This window comes from Lampetra fluviatilis, chromosome 12 (genome assembly GCF_964198595.1).
Source record: "Lampetra fluviatilis chromosome 12, kcLamFluv1.1, whole genome shotgun sequence".
In the NCBI taxonomy this organism is placed as follows: domain Eukaryota; kingdom Metazoa; phylum Chordata; class Hyperoartia; order Petromyzontiformes; family Petromyzontidae; genus Lampetra; species Lampetra fluviatilis.
Genome location: NC_136286.1, coordinates 10,352,988 through 10,371,864, shown reverse-complemented (window position 1 = coordinate 10,371,864; position 18,877 = coordinate 10,352,988). Strand labels below are relative to the sequence as shown.

Genomic DNA, 18,877 nt, shown 5'->3' with positions numbered 1-18,877 from the left:
GCGTGACGATTGTTTGAACTTGTCCTGGGCCCCCCCCTCCCCTAGGTCTACTCGGCCTCAAATGATGAGTATTCGGTGTGTAAAAATCGCCACTGGGGGAGACAATGACGGCCGGGAGTGGTGGGAGTGGTGGTCGTGGTGGCCACCCACAGTGCTGCTGCTGCTACTCGCTAGCGGCACTTGCCCCTACAGTCTGTTGCAGGCTACACGGGGGATCTTTGTCTTTACGCGGCGGTCTGGAAAGGAAACAATGGAATGAGGATAAAACGTTCCGGGTACGATTGTTGTAGAAATTGCATTCGCAACACGATTTGTGCGTGTTTTTTTGCGTATGCTTATAACGCAACTAAAATAATGATACATGTGGACATCAATTGTGTTGGCTTTATTGAAGATTTATCTTTTGACCCGGTTTTTATTTTTAGGCGATCCGGTACTATTTTATCTGAAACCGTTGTTTTCCCCGGGGGCAATCAGCTGAGTGGAGACACTCATCGTTGCGGATCGGCCACTTCGCGCTGTCTTTGACGTTCGTTATCGCTCCGTCACTCTCCTTATGGAGTCACAATATCGCCGCTGTTGTTGTGGTTGTTGTTAAACGGTAATTACGTGTTGTATACCTGTCAACCAATACGGTTTACCCCGTATTTTTATAACAGGAGGAATTGAGTTTTCAGGTCCGTACGGCGTACAGCTGTTTCAATACGGGCAACACATTATTTGTGTTGCTCCCTTGTGATGAGACTTTGCAGGATGAACGTTGAGATTTAGAAGGGGCACGTGGTGGTCAATAAGGTCTGAATTAGTCTGGAACAAGGTAGGCACTGATGAGGGGTGGACAGGTATGGTGTTGTCGTCGCAGCCACTCAATTCACTCAACGCGTAAGGCCGCGAACAAATCAAGGTTGGGTGTCCAGATGGATGAACCCGGTGCCATGTTATGGGAAAGTCAACGGTGACCGCTCTCGTGGACAAACTGCTCCCCTGCCATGCTAATGTGGAATTGCAACCACTGGCTCAGTGCTGTTGCTTCCCCGCGCTGAAGACAGGGCCGAGATGCACTCCAGTTTCAGTGTAGTCGCTGTAGACACACATTGCATCGTGACTGCTTTACACACGATAATCGATTTCTTTCTTTCGTATGGCTGCTGATGTAGAAGCAGAGCAACAACTACAATTTCACATTCAGGTGGTCAAACTTTTGAAATAGCACCCCCAGTGGCATCTGTCCCTGTGGACACAAGGTAACAAGCACCTAGCCTGCAAACGGGCATTAAATTTCGATTTAAAGCTTTCGTGACTGCAGGGATTCATCTTCTTGGTTCTTTCGGTAAAGTCACGTAGAAGGGAAATAATAAAAAATAAACATAATAAAATACAATTCTCACGACGTTTCGGCCACAACGCAAGCAGCCGTCCTCAGGTGATGCAGTCCTTCCGACAGCCCTGTTCTTCACCTGAGGACGGCTGCTTGCGTTGTGGCCGAAACGTCGTGAGAATTGTATTTTATGATGTTTCATTTTTATTATTTTATTATTTCCCTTCTACGTGACTTTACCGAAAGAACCAAGAAAACGGGCATTAGTCTGCCAATAGGGGGTAATCAAATATATTTTAAAAAATAATGTTAATCCCAATTTAATATTTTGTGGGTAATTTCTCTCGAATTTGGACTGATACCAGCACAAATGGCCTCGTTTGGAATGACGTCTGGGGATTCTTTCACGTCGACTGTAGCTTATATATCTGCAGCAATAACCAGGGCGGCCACCGGCCTCAAACCACGAATCTTTGCAGCAAGCAGTGAACGCACTGCTGCTGGGCCAGGTCATTGTTGACGATCTTGAAATGAGCTTCTTGCCTGTGCAGTGCAAGGAGACGATGGTGCACAGCTGATCATTGTGGGTGGCCAAGGAGATGGAGTGGCCACTGGACCTGGCGAATATCCTCACCTCCTCGTCAGCCAAAGAGCGGGACATCGAGGCATTCCCGGTGATCTCAGCCAGCGACCCAGATGCTTCCTTCATCTTCCAGCCACAACAGATTAGTTTTGGAAAATACAACCCGTTTTTTGAAGTATGTACTAATCACGGTAGTCAGGAGAAACTGCTCTTCCACCTACAGAAATTAACAGCAGTGGACATGATAGGGTTCTTAAATTGTTATTTCTGGTGGATCACAATAAAATTGGCATGTACTGGTGGGCCACATGTCACGTGGTATAACGGTTATAAATGTGACCGCTAATCTGTACCTTTTGTCTCATCGTCTCGCTTGTTTTATTGTTTTAATCTGCATAATCTTTATCTGTTTTCTACATCTCTTCATGTTTATTATTAAATCTTTATGTCGTGGCAATCCATATTTCTCAATGGGCCATAGCTCAGCTGACCACCCCAACATCCTTCATGAGTCACATCTGGCCTGCGGGCCACCAGTCAAAGAACCCTATCATGATAACACAAAGTATATATGGGTAAAAGTTATTTACGTTTCTCTTTTCATTCCTGAATTATTGAACTTTTTACTTTTCGTAGAACAATAGCTGATTGCCAAGCCCAATGATTTGGGCATGCTGACAGTAAAACATTGCACATTTTGTATATGGTATACACCTGTACATAATGAAGTGATTATTGTATTGAAAGTGTTGTTTGCGTGTTTTTGTTTCTTTGTACTGTATTAAATAAACGAACTCCACGATTTATTTTTTAATATCCACTAACCATTTTCAGGATGGGGATGTTTATCGCCACATGTACATACGAGATGCTCTAAGCAGCTATGAAGAGGACATTGAAACGACCAAGTATGTACTGAAGGATACATATGACCTACGTTGTTTGAAACACATTATTGCAAGCAGATATTTGGTGGATTTCCACTTTTACATTTGCAAATGTTCACAAATTATGTGTAATATATTGATTCCTCGTCTACAGAAAAATGCTGGCATAACTTTAGATTAAATTATTTTTGGACAATGTGAAAATATACTTACACTAAATGCCAATACAGTAATAAATGCGTTTAACCTGTCTGAATTCCAATATAATGCCATGAGTAACAAATTAACATCCGACTGCTATGCATACAGCCGGTGAATTAAGAGTAAATTGTGTGTACGAATAATCGGACTCTGAGTATAATACACTCTGTATCATTTCGACTGAGCTGTTGCGCCTCTGATGGTGGTGTGGCAGGGTGGAAGCTTTTGGATGCCACATAGCAGCCTGTGGGCAGGTGTTTGACACACTGGCAAGCTACGACCACCACTACAACGCAGCACACAGACACGTGTGTATGACGTGCCACCGCTCGTTCCCCTGTGGCCATCTGCTGGAGGTGCACATCTCAGAGTGGCATAACGTCCTCTTTGGTGTCATGGCTCAACGGCAGAACATGGTAAACCGAAGTTTAGTTTTTTTTACTTCCTGCTCCATGAGCTCTATGCGTTGCACCTGTGTATCCATGCAGGACAGCGTTATACATTTGAATGAAGCTTAACAAATTTGGCTTTCCATAGCAAGGAATGGTATGACAAGCCCTGTTGGAAATGGCCAACTTGGGGTTATGCAATAATTATGTGCAGTCCTGACATAATGGGAATGCTGCACTGGAGTAATTGTTAGCGCACTGGATTTGCAATCCAGGGGTTGCTGGTTCGATCTCCTGACATGGCAGTTGAAAAAATGGACAACTTTATTAAATACCCCCACCTCTGTCCACCCAGCAGTATAAATGGGTAAACCACAATTGGTAGGCAGGTCACATGTTGTGGGGTAAAGTATGGTTACTCCCACCTCTTCAGAGATGTCTGGCCAGCATGGAAGAGTAAGCAGAATACCCTCTAGAGCTCTATCTAGTTGAAGCCCTTCGGCCACCAGTGACATGAGCAAGACATTTCATGGATGCATCTTTTACAAAGGATAGAAACCATTAATATGGAAGAGATTACAACAAAGTGCTTATGTTTACTTACGTGTTGGAATGCCACAGTACCGATGCCTGGTGGAGAGCTGTGGAGAAAAATTTGCGACGGCCAAGCACAGGAAGCAGCACCTCATCAAGATTCACAGCTACCCCTCCGACTTTCGCTTTGACCAACCTGCCAAAGGCCCCAAGCCGTACGCTATCATTCCCGGAACACCTTGTTCGACAACTATGCTCTGGTCAATTTCTGGGATATAAACTGCATAATAACAGTATTATAATCAGAACTCGCGAATTAAATATATATTGGTTGAATACAACTCTAAGTGACAATTTAATAACTTTGGTTTTATAAGTACATGACATGTGAGTACTGAATGGGAAAAAACCCATGCAGAAAGCCCAAAAAACAATGGGCTTATTCTGTTGTAGATAACTCAGTTTAACTTTTGAAGATACAGTTAATACACATTGTGTTTGCTATGCTTGTGGATATACTCTATACGATTAATGATTTTTAATTAAACTGTCCGTTGACATGGTGGCAATATGATTATCACGTTTACAGTTATAATACTTGCCATGCTTTTTATGTTACTTTTACAGCTCTAAAACAACTAAGCAAATGCAGCCAAGCAAACAGGTATCAGGGGTTCCAAGTGGCTGTGAAGGAATGGACGAGATTCCAGTTGAGGCCATGGATGTATGTTCCGGCGGTGATAGTGAGGTCTTAACCCCCAGCCCCGCCACCCGACACAACAGGTGACTACTCACGCTGGAAGGTTGCTACATCCATCGGTCAACTATTTCTGTCCAATATGATAGTAATATATCTCATCTGAAAGGTGGATGTGAGCATATTGAAATGCTTTTCAAAAACTGAAGTTAATGGAAATCAACATACCAATGTGCCTGAAGAAATTATGAATGATATCGATGTTACTATGACATGGATTAGAAAAATTATTTTGACAAAGAAAAAATGTAAAGTGCACAAATAAACTGAGAGGTGCATGGTTAGAATTAAACCAAGGGGCAGAAATAGCAACACGGATGAGAGTACATGCAAGTTAGACACCATATTAACTTTTCAGAAAATCAAATTGGCTTTTGCAGGAGACGTTGCTGGGAAGGTTTATAGGCAGTGATCGAGAGGCTGCTCAATATGATATGCACCGTGGAGGTGGGGATTCAATCGCCTCGTTTGTAGGTGATAGATTCGTTTTTTAAATCCTTTATATTAAGTTCACTTGCTTGCTTGCTTGCGCGCTTACGACCGTGCAAATCTTTCGGTCGTTTTTTAACCCACTTCCCGTGATCCAATCGAGCTGGCATTTTGCACACAGACTCGTTGTGCGTGACAATTTATTTTCGTGAAAACTTTTTTCCAAAATTTTACACTTTTTAGGAAAAAATAAATTATATTTAATTAATTCTAGATTTGAAGCTTTCGTGACTGCAAGGAATCATATTCTTAGGTTTTTTTCGGTAAAGTCACGTAGGTAAAACATCAAAATTAATGAAAATAAAATAAAACAAAAATCACGACGTTTCGGAGGCAACACAAGTCTCCGTCATCAGGTGGGACCGTCACAGCCAGATTAGCTGCATCAAGTGAGGCAATGATTCAAGATGTAATCCCTTATAAGCAAGTTGAAGGGGGGAGGAGAGTGGGGGGGAGCTCATCAGAATGTGGTAGCCAATGAATGGAACGTATCGGGAGGGAGGGGGGTGGGAGGGGGAGGGCCAAAAAAATGGGCGACGGCTTGGACGCGGTTGCTGCACACGCCAACACAATGGACAGAGAGGGGGAGGGGAGGTCTGATACACATGATAGAACAAAGGGACGAAAATGCCCATGTTTATACCAATGCTGGCTGAACAATGAAGAGAGTACTGTTAAAAATAACTGGGGATGTTAACACTCGGTAAAGTAAAGTAAAATAGTGCCTGTCAGATAAGATGGTCCAAAAAAGTGTAATTAAGTCTTTTTTGCGTGGTTGATAACATCTTTCCAATAATTACACGCAAAAAATACTTAATTACACTTTTTTGGACCATCTTATCTGACAGGCACTATTTTACTTTACTTTACCGAGTGTTAACATCCCCAGTTATTTTTAACAGTAGTCTCTTCATTGTTCAGCCAGCATTGATATAAACATGGGCATTTTCGTCCCTTTGTTCTATCATGTGTATCAGACCTCCCCTCCCCCTCTCTGTCCATTGTGTTGGCGTGTGCAGCAACCGCGTCCAAGCCGTCGCCCATTTTTTTGGCCCTCCCCCTCCCGCCCCCCCTCCCTCCCGATACGTTCCATTCATTGGCTACCACATTCTGATGAGCTCCCCCCCACTCTCCTCCCCCCTTCAACTTGCTTATAAGGGATTACATCTTGAATCATTGCCTCACTTGATGCAGCTAATCTGGCTGTGACGGTCCCACCTGATGACGGAGACTTGTGTTGCCTCCGAAACGTCGTGATTTTTATTTTATTTTCATTAATTTTGATGTTTTACTTACGTGACTTTACCGAAAAAACCTAAGAATATATTTAATTACCAATTGCTTAATGGTGGCAGGCAATCATCTGACCCATAGGTGGCAGCCATCTCAAGCCAGAGGACGAGAGGACTCTAGCCGCCACGCATATAAAGGATTTATAGTGAAAAACTTTGTTTTTACGGGTTAATTTTTTTACATCACGAGACCATGCGATATGGCGATAGCTTGGCGATTTCATCATCCTGCTGTGGATGTATCATGGCTGATGGTGATGACGATTCTTAAAGGCTTTGTATATTTCTAGAGGATATTTTTTTGTGACTTGATATTTTTTGTCATTTGGCAGAGTACCTAAAACTATCTGTTTTGGACATGGCTCAGCAAGAACCTTCCAGAGAGGAAAGAAAAAGAGATGACTGCTGCCCTTATGCCTTGGCAGTTTTCTCCAACAAAACGCCTTGTTTATATTCTGTGTCCGTGTATTTCCAGTGATTTTAAGGAATCGATGTTAATCATGTTCTCATACTTGCAGTTTGACAACATTTGTGTTATTAATAAAGGCCTGCATTGAATGATTGGCTCAGCTTTAAGTTGATCATATAGTCTTTAATGTCTATGTTGAAATGAAATCACCATTAATCAGTTGTCATTAGTAAACAAGCAAAGAATAAGAAATGGAAGCAGTGATGCTATTTTATGACCTGACTATTATCATGGATTAAGACTGAAGGAGGTGGTCAAAAGATGCAGTCCTGAAATCACTTGCTTATGCCACTGCTGGCGAAAGGGCCTCTGAGGAGCCTCCTCCAGATGGTATTTTGAAGTCTTCCACATTGGACATGTTTTGAAGGTCAGAGTCTTCTTCTTTCGTATGGATTAATTACAGATGTAATTTGAGATGTTACCCACTCAGCTGTTCAGAAGCAGAGTGGATCTTGTCCATTCCTCCTTTAAAGGAGTAGAGACAGCAGCAGTGGCTGAGTATTTACGATTTGGTCGATGGTTTGGGATTAGTGGCCACACTCGCAGGCTGCCGAATCTTTAATGCGCCCTTTGTGCATCGGGTGGCTGCATTGGCCCTGCCCGCTCCTGATTCGGTTGATGGTCGACCCTTCGCGGCGTGGAAGGTTGAAACCGGGAGGTCGGAGTACCCACTGTACACCACACACAACCTTACAATCGACTCACTGTGGTGTACCCATATATACTGATAGGAGGACCGAGGGATTTTATAAACTTGCTCATTGTTTCAACTGCCGTGCCTGGAGATGAAACCGGCCACCTCTGGGTTGCAAGTCCAGTGTACTAGCCAATAACACCATGGCAGCATCCAGTGCATGCTGGGAGAGTAGGCTAACATTCACTCTAAGTGGGTTCTGTAGAGCTCTTGGCCTTTCCACCAGCAGTGTAAGGAAGAAATTGCAGGGCTGCACGTTCATAAATATCTTGAGCATATATTTTTGTAATCTGGAGTGTTCAAACAGTTGTGAATTTTATGAAGACATTGCAAGTGGTGTGGAATCGGTCAATGCACATTTATTTTTTGAACAGTAGCTTTGGAACTATTGCAGCCATTCATAAGCAATATATTTGACATGCCTGCAAAATGTAACATTTTACACCCTGACAACATTTCAATGCTTGTGTTGGCTTCAACTTTTTAATTACCCACCATTTATTTTTCAAGTAATTTATTTAGATTTCTACAAATTGTATTGTATTGTATTGCACACAATACTGCAGATGCCATTTTTTTTTATCATTCTGATGTTGATGAACATGGCATTAAACTTAAGAGCATCATTGTCTTAGCCACTAACATCTCTTGATGTAATCAAATATCATTTTTTTTATCTTTAAAAGCCACCTAAAATAAAAAAATGCGATCTGCTCCATAATGTTAAACAGTTTTTTTTAATGCATTGGCCGCGTGTTCCTCATTTTGACTTATCATGTTAGCAAGCGTCGGGGAAGTGTGCTTGTCAGCTGCATTTCCACATGGAATGCAACAGGACCTAGAACATGTGTAAAACTTATCTTTTGGGGGGAGAAAAGGGAAGGTCAACATGTGCATACTTGTTAGGAAATTAGAATTAGCCAATTACAAAATATACACCATTATTATAACACTGGTTTGTTATAATAACGGAATGGTTTGATGACAGGACGGGTCGACACGTAATAGTACACTAAGGATAGTTATTTCAGATAAGTTAGTGTCATTGTAAAAAATGTAAAAACGTTATATTCTATGATATATTCGAATTTAAAAATGCATTTAACTCATTACATTTTTCCTACACAATCATCCGCAGGATGTATTACATATATTTAAAGATTTTTACATTTATACAAACGTAACTTTTACGTTAAAAAAATATTTTATTAAGACTAAAAATGTTTGACCAACATCTCAACCATGTTACCATCACGGAAGAAAAAAATAGGATGTGTGAAAGTTTGTTTCTCCATAACTTTTACTTCACAAGATGTGGCTACATTTCTCAACTTGTGGTTTGCTAAAGATTTGCAGTAACATTCTGCAACTGTGCTGCATATATAATATAACTACGGGTTTTTGTATTTTAAAATAGTCTCTTTCAAATGTTTAAATGCATGAACATGTCCCGCTCTAATACATTATAAAATCACTGAAAATATGTATTTCTTACAGAATGGGGCATAAATGTGATTACAAGAATGCTTTTAAAGCAATGGTGCATCCAAGTACATGGTTGGTGTCATGGCCTTAAATGAACTTAGCAAACTATAAGGTTGCAGCATAATAGTCTTTCACGATATGATACGATGTTAACTTTCACCAGTCAACAAATCAATTTTAATCAATGTTCACGAAATTACGATTATCGCGGTGTTCGTTTCTTATAATTTTATAATGATGCCGGTTGTAGTTACTAGCGAAACGTCATACTCGGATTGTAAATGTTGGTGGATTTGCTCCCCAACACACCGACATGTTCTGTTTACGTGACAAACCTTACTAATTGGCTGTGTCGGGTGGTGGCGGGTTTAACGACACATTTATATTGACGCGATCTAACCCCAAAAAACTTGTTTTATGAACTTTGTAATTGTATTTCACACTTTTACAGTATTTTTTGGTGCTTTGCTATACTTGTGCATGTCAAGATTACTTAAGAGTTCCTTAACTCCAGTTCACTAAATATCAGCCTGCCATAAACCTTCTAATCACTGCAACTTTACAATCTGTAAGACTTATAACACATCCTGTCAGACCATTAATAAATAAGTGTATGACCTATGCAAACGATTATCATTGCCTTGTCATCATTTAATCTGGAAAGTATTTAACAAATAGCTGGATAATGTTTACACCCTCAGTTATTCCTTTTGCATATTTGGTCAAAAAATTAAATATATAATATATAATGAAGTATAAAATGAGCAAAAACAACCTTTAAAAAGTACGTTTGTCGAAGAATTTGTATCGTACCATTTATCATATCGCCATATTGTGGCAACCCAACTAGCCGTGCAATATCGGAAAGAGATTTTACTTGTATTATTTAAATGTACACCAACTCACCTGAATAATGATTTGAATTGTATCCAAATAAAACAAATTCATAGCAGATTCATGTGTACAAAAAGGTCAAGGTTGTCATTCCTAGTTTGGAATAAAATCCCCATAATGGTCTCCTTTTAATCTGTATTTAGGGATTTATTTTCAGGAAGCTGCTTTGGTCGTAATCTGACAATTTTATTTAAACAATGTACACGCACAGTCCTTTTGTGAAATCACTGCTCGATGGGAACCCCCTCTCACACACCATGCAGGCCATGACTATTATTTCACCTTCATGTTCAGTGAGGGTTGGTGAATACAGGGAAAATAAAAGTAGGAGAATTTAAATGTAGTAAAACAATGTGGCTGCACTGGCCTTTGCTACCCATAACATAGCCCAACACCCTATAAGGATTTTCTGTGCACCGATCCAAGTACTATCCCGATTCAACCTGCTTAGCTTCTGAGATCGAATGATATTGCATTGCAGATGATTTGGACATAGGCACATTTAAACAATTACAGTGGTACCCCGGAGATCGAACTTAATTTGTTCCAGAAGGCCATTCGAACACCGATTTGTTCGAACACCGAATTAATTTTCACCATAATAATTCATGTAAATTACATTAATTGGTTCCAGACACAACAAATCTCTCATCATAAAGCATTTTTACACGAAGTTTACAGTAATTACATGCATAAAATCATACAAAAAACAAGAAACACAATAAATAAATGGAATAACGGAATAAATATATGGAATAAATGTAATAAATGAACATTGAACTTCACATTACCTGTAGTAAGGAGAGTTGATGGCTTGAGTGGAAGGTGGTGAGGAGGTGGAGGTGGTGGTGTTATTGTTTGGAAGGGGAGTCCTCTTCCATAATAACGTCAGGTAACTGCCCTTCTGGGGTTCTTTCTCTTTTGTGCCTCTTTTCTGCCACTAACTGTGAGTCACTTGAGCTCTTTCTGACTAAAAACGTATCTAAAGAGGTCATCATACGGTAAAACCTTTGTATGGGCAAGCGTCATGCACGCTGGCCATAGGCGTCTCAGCCGTACAGGTTCTTTCAAGTCGCGATTGGCCGTTCGACCTCCGAATTTCGTTCGGTTTCCGGGGCAAAAAATGTTCGGATATATCGTTCGAACAACGATTTGTTCGAGTTCTGGTGCGTTCGATCTCCAAGGTTCTACTGTATATACAATGTTCTAAAATAGTACAGCGGCTATGGCTAACAATATATAAGTAGAGTTGTACATTGTAGTAAGAGGTGGATTATGATCAAATGTTTTTTTTAGATAAACCGAAATAAAATCATCCCTTATTGCAACAGCTTTTGATTGTCGCACAATGGCACTCAAACGTTGTTTTTACACAATTGTTTCCAGTAAGGAAACAACTACTTGTTATGAAAGCTAAGAAAACGAAATCTTTGCGATGTCCAAATTGTCTGATGCAGACCACTGATTAGATGTTGGCTCATGCCATTTGTGCTTTATAAAAAAAGACAGCCCCTGGGTAGAACTGCTCTGGGTTCTCACCTGAGGTTTGAGTGCAGACATCATCATGTCTCGTTCTCATGCGCTGCTGCTGTGGACGCTGCTGGTGGTGACCGGGCTGTGTGCGCTCGTGTCCGCCGATCAATATTGTCCCTGCCGCAGAGGCGTTTGCTGCAGGAAAGGCTCAATGTACTACTGCTATATGAAAGAAAAGGCAAGACAAGCTTGATTTGAACATTCGTTTTTTTTGCACATTACTTGATTTTTATCAAAATGTCACCGGTATGCAGAAAGTGTTTTGTACTCAATAATTTCACATGCTGTTTAACCTTTTAAATCACATTGTAGTTAGTCCAAATCTCTTTCAAAAGATCATTATTGTTTAAAAAAAATCTCTCACACCTAGTGTGAATGAATACAAATGCAAATGTTGTCGCAAAAATAATGCTTTATTTCGAGAAACGGTATCCTGTTTTTTGAGGAGGAAGTTGGGTTCCATTAGGAGCTGCAATTGTTGATGTTGAACAGTATCAGCTCTAGTTTTTTCACAGAGCATAGACATTGTAGATCAGTTCTCTAATCTTTTTCACTTTGTGACTACAACATCGAATCACACGCATTCCAATGTGCGATTGTATAACATGAATAATTGCTCTCAATGATTCCTAATTATTTTGGCTCTGCATTGAAGATGAATGCATAATAACCGATGTGATTTCGTGTGTGTGGCCGCAGGCTGAGAATGGTGGGGGTCTGCGTACGAGAGTGGTGTCAGTGATGCCAGCACAAGCCAGCTGCTCGGGTTTTGACTGCTCATCCGATGGAGGATCTTCCTTCTCCAAGGTGAGAGGAACAGCTGGGAGAGAACCTACAAGCCCTTCCACTCGCCAAGCTTAGCAATACATGGACACCAATGTCCTTCCCCCTGCACCTCTGATTGGCACAGTTGGCTACGTACGGTGCTCAAGAAGTTCCACACGCATATAACCCCGAAGACACGATGGAAATTCCATTGTATTTCTTTTGCAATGTACATTGTCGTATTTTTACAAACTGCATTCATGGGAATTGCATATTTAATAGCAGTTTCCAATGATGGAAAGTCATGTTGTAAATTGACGTTCACGACCTCATGTTCAAAATACAGTTCATTGTATTCGCAAAAATTATCCTAAATGATGTAAAGCACGGAGATTAAAATGAATAGCAAAATAATTTAGGTTAGAGGAAATATTAAATTATTTAAATGTTGAAGTAGAAAATTGGGTTTGTGTAAACCATAATGGTGTATAATTAAGGGTGTTGATGTATTCTTGCGAATGTTGACACGGTGCTGTGATGTGGCGTGCCCAGGGCTCATGCTGCAGCGACGGACAATCGTGCTGTGGCGAAGGATTCACCTGCAACAACTTCGAAGGAGTCAACCTTTGCCTCCCCAAAGACATCTTTAAGGACCCAGGTGAGAGGTTAAATGTATTCACTTTTGTCACACCAATTCTCACAATGTTAGTGATTTCAATTCGTGTGCGTTTTTAGTGGCCGCGTTGACAGTTTTGTGATATTTGAAATCGTCCTCATTTGAGCAGGGTCCGTCCAAACTCACAGACCCAAACAAATGCAATTCTAATAATGAGTTTCATGATTATTTTTGTTTTTAACTCCCCAGTGCTCGACTACCTGAGCCGTGAGCAGCAGGACGGCTGCGCGGACAACAGCGAATGCCCTGACGGGAGCGAGTGTCAGGGCGCGAATGGCGACCTCAAGGGGCAGTGCGTAAGCTCAGCCGCGCTCATCCCCTGGTTGAAGAAGGAGGCGGCGCTCTCAGGCCCTGTTGGAGACAACGTCGTGCACTGTGGAAGAGGCCAATACTGCAGGAGATGGCAGACCTGCTGTCAGCACCGATGTGGGGGGTGGGGCTGCTGCAACGGGTTGAGGGTAAGTAACCACCACCCAACCGTGTCCCAGCACTTCAACACAACTACACTCAGCTTGCATTTTTAGTTGATGAATAGCATTATGGTTGGAAGCTTACACCCTCCTCCAGACAACTTTATCACTCTCAACATTTTCTCTGTCATTTACGAACAAATAATTGTAACACGTCACTGGTCGATACCCGCGTGAATGATGATCCACATCATTAGTGGCTGGAGATTATTCAGCACATTTAATTTTTCTCATCTGGGTTTGAAAGTACAATACAATTGCACTGATACTATTTCTACGTGCTTCTAGCATGATATAATGAACTCCGCTATTGATCTTTGCAGAGAAAATGTGTGTGTGTGTAAACAGCACTGTGGAGATAAAGGCAGCCTAACATGGCACTGGTCACGCAAACCGCCTCTTTGCTTTGCCAGCGTTAATAGATGCAAGCTAACTCTTATGAAAGACTGTCTTGGGAAAACTACACCATTGATCTTTGTAGGGTAACTGTGGTGTATGGACAATTATATCGTAAAATTAACACCTGTTAGAGTATGTGAACATGATTATGTTTGAGACATGCAGTAAGGTGTCATGCTGCTCAATCTCCCACACCACCCTACCTTGTGCCATACCATCCTTTGAAGATGTTCGCAAACAGAAATTCCTCGCTGTGAGGTGGTGTGTTTATGTGTGCACGTGGTGGCAGGATGACGAGTAATTCTGTGTGCCCTGACAGGCAACGTGCTGCTCTGATGGGATTCACTGCTGTCGTTCGACGACCCAGTGCCTCAGTCCATATCGTCTGTGCAGCAGGTCCAGCGAGGCCTTGTCTGATGTGGCAGGTAGGCTTTCCATCTTTCCAAACTTTATTTGGTCTTATTTCCACGATTTTATCCCGATTGTGCGGTAGGCATCATGTCGTGAAGAATCCATTCAGATATTTCACAGAGCAGTTCAAACGTACAAGGTAGATCATGGCCCACTGAAGTGGATATCACAGAACTACTTGAGATCGCTTCAAGTCACGTGGTCTGCAAAGTAGAGGGAGCAGCACTTTCTCACATGCTCTCCCATATGATAGTCGTGTTTGTCTCATGACAGACAACCCTATTTCTTTTATTCAACGAGCTAGAATGTATCTAAATTAAGTGGAGATACTTGATTTAATGTGATGCTTGTCTTGTGCAGTCATTGGTTACCAGCCCGAGACGCTGAACTCAGCCTGATAAGGAAGTTTATTCACAGGCTGTCTGGAAATGAATCCAGGATCAAAGTACTGGCAGCTCAGAACTCCATTTTTTTTAATTCACTTATTATGTTAAAGTAAGATACTCTAACATGTTTGTGAATATTTGTGAAAGTAGAGTAATTGTTTTACAAACTATAATCTTACGTGAAAGAACAGAACCACCGGAATCAGAATGTAACAGTTTGACGTGAACTTTGTGATCTTTTTTTCACCTTGACCTTTTTTCAAAATTGTCCTTTTTCCCAGTGCTCGACTACCTGAGCCGTGAGCAGCAGGACGGCTGCGCGGACAACAGCGAATGCCCTGACGGGAGCGAGTGTCAGGGCGCGAATGGCGACCTCAAGGGGCAGTGCGTGAGCTCAGCCGCGCTCATCCCCTGGTTGAAGAAGGAGGTGGCGCTCTCAGGCCCTGTTGGAGACAACGTCGTGCACTGTGGAAGAGGCCAATACTGCAGGAGATGGCAGACCTGCTGTCAGCACCGAAGTGGGAGGTGGGGCTGCTGCAACGGGTTGAGGGTAAGTAACCACCACCCAACCGTGTCCCAGCACTTCAACACAACTACACTCAGCTTGCATTTTTAGTTGACGAATAGCATTATGGTTGGAAGCTTACACCCTCCTCCAGACAACTTTATCACTCTCAACATTTTCTCTGTCATTTACGAACAAATAATTGTAACACTTCACTGGTCGATACCCGCGTGAATGGTGATCCACATCATTAGTGGCTGGAGATTATTCAGCACATTTAATTTTTCTCATCTGGGTTTGAAAGTACAATACAATTGCACTGATACTATTTCTACGTGCTTCTAGCATGATATAATGAACTCCGCTATTGATCTTTGCAGAGAAAATGTGTGTGTGTGTAAACAGCACTGTGGAGATAAAGGCAGCCTAACATGGCACTGGTCACGCAAACCGCCTCTTTGCTTTGCCAGCGTTAATAGATGCAAGCTAACTCTTATGAAAGACTGTCTTGGGAAAACTACACCATTGATCTTTGTAGGGTAACTGTGGTGTATGGACAATTATATCGTAAAATTAACACCTGTTAGAGTATGTGAACATGATTATGTTTGAGACATGCAGTAAGGTGTCATGCTGCTCAATCTCCCACACCACCCTACCTTCTGCCATACCATCCTTTGAAGATGTTCGCAAACAGAAATTCCTCGCTGTGAGGTGGTGTGTTTATGTGTGCACGTGGTGGCAGGATGACGAGTAATTCTGTGTGCCCTGACAGGCAACGTGCTGCTCTGATGGGATTCACTGCTGTCGTTCGACGACCCAGTGCCTCAGTCCATATCGTCTGTGCAGCAGGTCCAGCGAGGCCTTGTCTGATGTGGCAGGTAGGCTTTCCATCTTTCCAAACTTTATTTGGTCTTATTTCCACGATTTTATCCCGATTGTGTGGTAGGCATCATGTCGTGAAGAATCCATTCAGATATTTCACAGAGCAGTTCAAACGTACAAGGTAGATCATGGCCCACTGAAGTGGATATCACAGAACTACTTGAGATCGCTTCAAGTCACGTGGTCTGCAAAGTAGAGGGAGCAGCACTTTCTCACATGCTCTCCCATATGATAGTCGTGTTTGTCTCATGACAGACAACCCTATTTCTTTTATTCAACGAGCTAGAATGTATCTAAATTAAGTGGAGATACTTGATTTAATGTGATGCTTGTCTTGTGCAGTCATTGGTTACCAGCCTGAGACGCTGAACTCAGCCTGATAAGGAAGTTTATTCACAGGCTGTCTGAAAATGAATCCAGGATCACAGTACTGGCAGCTCAGAACTTCATTTTTTGGAATTCACTTATTATGTTAAAGTAAGATACTCTAACATGTTTGTGAATATTTGTGAAAGTAGAGTAGTTGTTTTACAAACTATAATCTTACGTGAAAGAACAGAACCACCGGAATCAGAATGTTACAGTCTGACATGAACTTTGTGATCTTTTTTTCACCTTGACCTTTTTCAAAATTGTCCTTTTTACCAGTGCTCGACTACCTGAGCCGTGAGCAGCAGGACGGCTGCGCGGACAACAGCGAATGCCCTGACGGGAGCGAGTGTCAGGGCGCGAATGGCGACCTCAAGGGGCAGTGCGTAAGCTCAGCCGCGCTCATCCCCTGGTTGAAGAAGGAGGCGGCGCTCTCAGGCCCTGTTGGAGACAACGTCGTGCACTGTGGAAGAGGCCAATACTGCAGGAGATGGCAGACCTGCTGTCAGCACCGATGTGGGGGGTGGGGCTGCTGCAACGGGTTGAGGGTAAGTAACCACCACTCAACCGTGTCCCAGCACTTCAACACAACTACACTCAGCTTGCATTTTTAGTTGATGAATAGCATTATGGTTGGAAGCTTACACCCTCCTCCAGACAACTTTATCACTCTCAACATTTTCTCTGTCATTTACGAACAAATCATTGTAACACGTCACTGGTCGATACCCGCGTGAATGATGATCCACATCATTAGTGGCTGGAGATTATTCAGCCTTGTGCCATACCATCCTTTGAAGATGTTCACAAACAGAAATTCCTCGCGGTGAGGTGGTGTGTTTATGTGTGCACGTGGTGGCAGGATGACGAGTAATTCTGTGTGCCCTGACAGGCAACGTGCTGCTCTGATGGGATTCACTGCTGTCCTTCGACGACCCTGTGCCTCATGCCATATCGTCTGTGCGGCAGGTCCAGCGAGGCTTTGTCTGGTCTGCAGGTTATATGAAGGATGCATGGCACATGCCACCTACTGCACAAAGCACATAACATGCATTCTACATATTAAGTATAGCAAATACTTATCTTGCATTCATATTGCACCTTAAATGCCTCAGCAACTCAAACCACCTAATTTCACATCTGATTTCAAACGATAAAAGGGTATCACCAGTGGCAGCGGTCCCTTTGTGGCACCGGTCTAGGAGTGGGTATTAGTCAGAATAAGAATCTTTATTCATTTTTGAGAAATACGGTGAGTTATGAAGCTCTTTATCACAGATGTCCAGTCGGAGCGGGTCAGAAAGTTACAACAAAAAGCAATACAAAAACAAACAATGCAAAGTATAGGAAAGCTTAGAAAATCACAAAAAATAAATAAATGATAGCTCAACCAAGAGGCTTAACACGTGGAAATTTATTGCAGCCAAATAATCCAAGTCTGCTTGTAGGTGGAAATGATTGCCCCAATGAAGTACATAATTGAGTACATAATATGCTGGTAAACTTGCGAAAATGGGAAATATTGACCATAAATAAAAAAAATGGCCTATTCATTTCCATTGACGTCAGAGGATCTTTAACACCCCCCACGAAGCAGATGGAATGTATTCATGGTTAATACACGCGCAGTATTAACAAGCCTCGTTTGCCAGATTCAAATTGCAAACCTCTGCAACTCGTAGCGAACGCGCTACTGCTGGGGCTGTATCGCCGCGCAATAATCTTTGCCATGCTGCAACAAGGCAAAGCTGCACAGTGATCTTTGAAACGCTGTGCTGTTCTTTTTTAATAAACACATAAATGGCATCAAAGATGTTCACAGGCTTCAAGTATAGTTGAGCACCCTCTGCATGCCGTTCAGTTCATTGTTGAGCACCTCGTTTTAAGTAACATCTCACTGAACATCTTCAGTTTTCAGAAGAGCATTGTCAAATTTCTAATTTGCTGTTCTCTACCATTAGATTTTCTGATACATTGTAATCTCGTGAATGCAGAGCAACATAAACCCCAAACACCTCACAATCCTCTCATCCCATGACATTCACAGCAATGCAAACACAGTCATACAAGCGCATAATACTAGCTTATGCCACCTTCTAACAGATGGGTGCAGCTTTTTACGTGATCTCTATTTGAAAGACGAATCAGCATATAATTGTGTTCGTGTGATTATTTTGCTTGCGATATTCATGATTTAATTAAGTTGATTTTGAGTCAAATTTCTTTGCAAACAGTGAATGTCACGATAGACAGCTGTGCTTCTCAACAGATTTATAAATTGTTGCTTCAATAAAATTGCATTCAAAACTTTCTTTGTCCTCTGGTACTTTTATATGTTTTGCGAAACAATCTTAATATGAGAGTATTATCATGTTGCTTTTTCAAAGGTGAACGATTATAATAAAAACGTAAGGACTAAGGAATCATCCTTTCATTAAATCAAGATACGTATACAGGATGTGGTATATTCATGAGCACTATGTAAC

General features: G+C 41.8%; 2 protein-coding genes across 6 annotated transcripts; both read left to right on the top strand.

Annotated features, from left to right (window-relative positions):
* Positions 1-239: 239 nt before the first annotated feature.
* On the top strand, positions 240-8,833 carry ZNF511 (zinc finger protein 511). Of its 5 annotated transcripts, none has more exons than XM_078861613.1 (7): positions 240-275; positions 1,870-2,076; positions 2,736-2,809; positions 3,204-3,405; positions 4,000-4,127; positions 4,540-4,695; positions 6,783-8,833. In XM_078861613.1, exons 2-7 carry the CDS (start codon positions 1,918-1,920, stop codon positions 6,850-6,852), a joined length of 789 nt encoding a protein of 262 aa, XP_078717739.1. In that variant the 5' UTR covers positions 240-275; positions 1,870-1,917; the 3' UTR covers positions 6,853-8,833. The 5 variants fall into 5 exon arrangements, with proteins under 5 accessions (XP_078717739.1, XP_078717736.1, XP_078717737.1 ...); XM_078861610.1 differs by lacking the exon at positions 240-275 and adding an exon at positions 482-601; XM_078861611.1 differs by lacking the exon at positions 240-275 and adding an exon at positions 486-529.
* A 3,320-nt stretch (positions 8,834-12,153) lies between these two features.
* LOC144934966 (progranulin-like) lies at positions 12,154-18,048 on the top strand. The gene is made up of 8 exons (XM_078861228.1): positions 12,154-12,332; positions 12,843-12,948; positions 13,156-13,424; positions 14,155-14,260; positions 14,914-15,182; positions 15,913-16,018; positions 16,671-16,939; positions 17,284-18,048. The coding sequence occupies exons 1-8, from the start codon at positions 12,267-12,269 to the stop codon at positions 17,395-17,397; spliced, it is 1,305 nt and encodes a 434-aa protein (XP_078717354.1). The 5' UTR covers positions 12,154-12,266; the 3' UTR covers positions 17,398-18,048.
* Positions 18,049-18,877: the final 829 nt, after the last annotated feature.

Coding starts and splice junctions, on each gene's coding strand:
- LOC144934966 (XM_078861228.1), top strand. CDS start 12,267: ATGCCAGCACAAGCCAGCTGCTCGGGTTTTGACTGCTCATCCGATGGA. Junction 12,333..12,842: donor GAGGATCTTCCTTCTCCAAG/GTGAGAGGAACA, acceptor TGGCGTGCCCAG/GGCTCATGCTGCAGCGACGG. Junction 13,425..14,154: donor GCTGCTGCAACGGGTTGAGG/GTAAGTAACCAC, acceptor GTGCCCTGACAG/GCAACGTGCTGCTCTGATGG.
- ZNF511 (XM_078861613.1), top strand. CDS start 1,918: ATGGAGTGGCCACTGGACCTGGCGAATATCCTCACCTCCTCGTCAGCC. Junction 2,810..3,203: donor GAGGACATTGAAACGACCAA/GTATGTACTGAA, acceptor GTGGTGTGGCAG/GGTGGAAGCTTTTGGATGCC. Junction 3,406..3,999: donor TGGCTCAACGGCAGAACATG/GTAAACCGAAGT, acceptor GGAATGCCACAG/TACCGATGCCTGGTGGAGAG.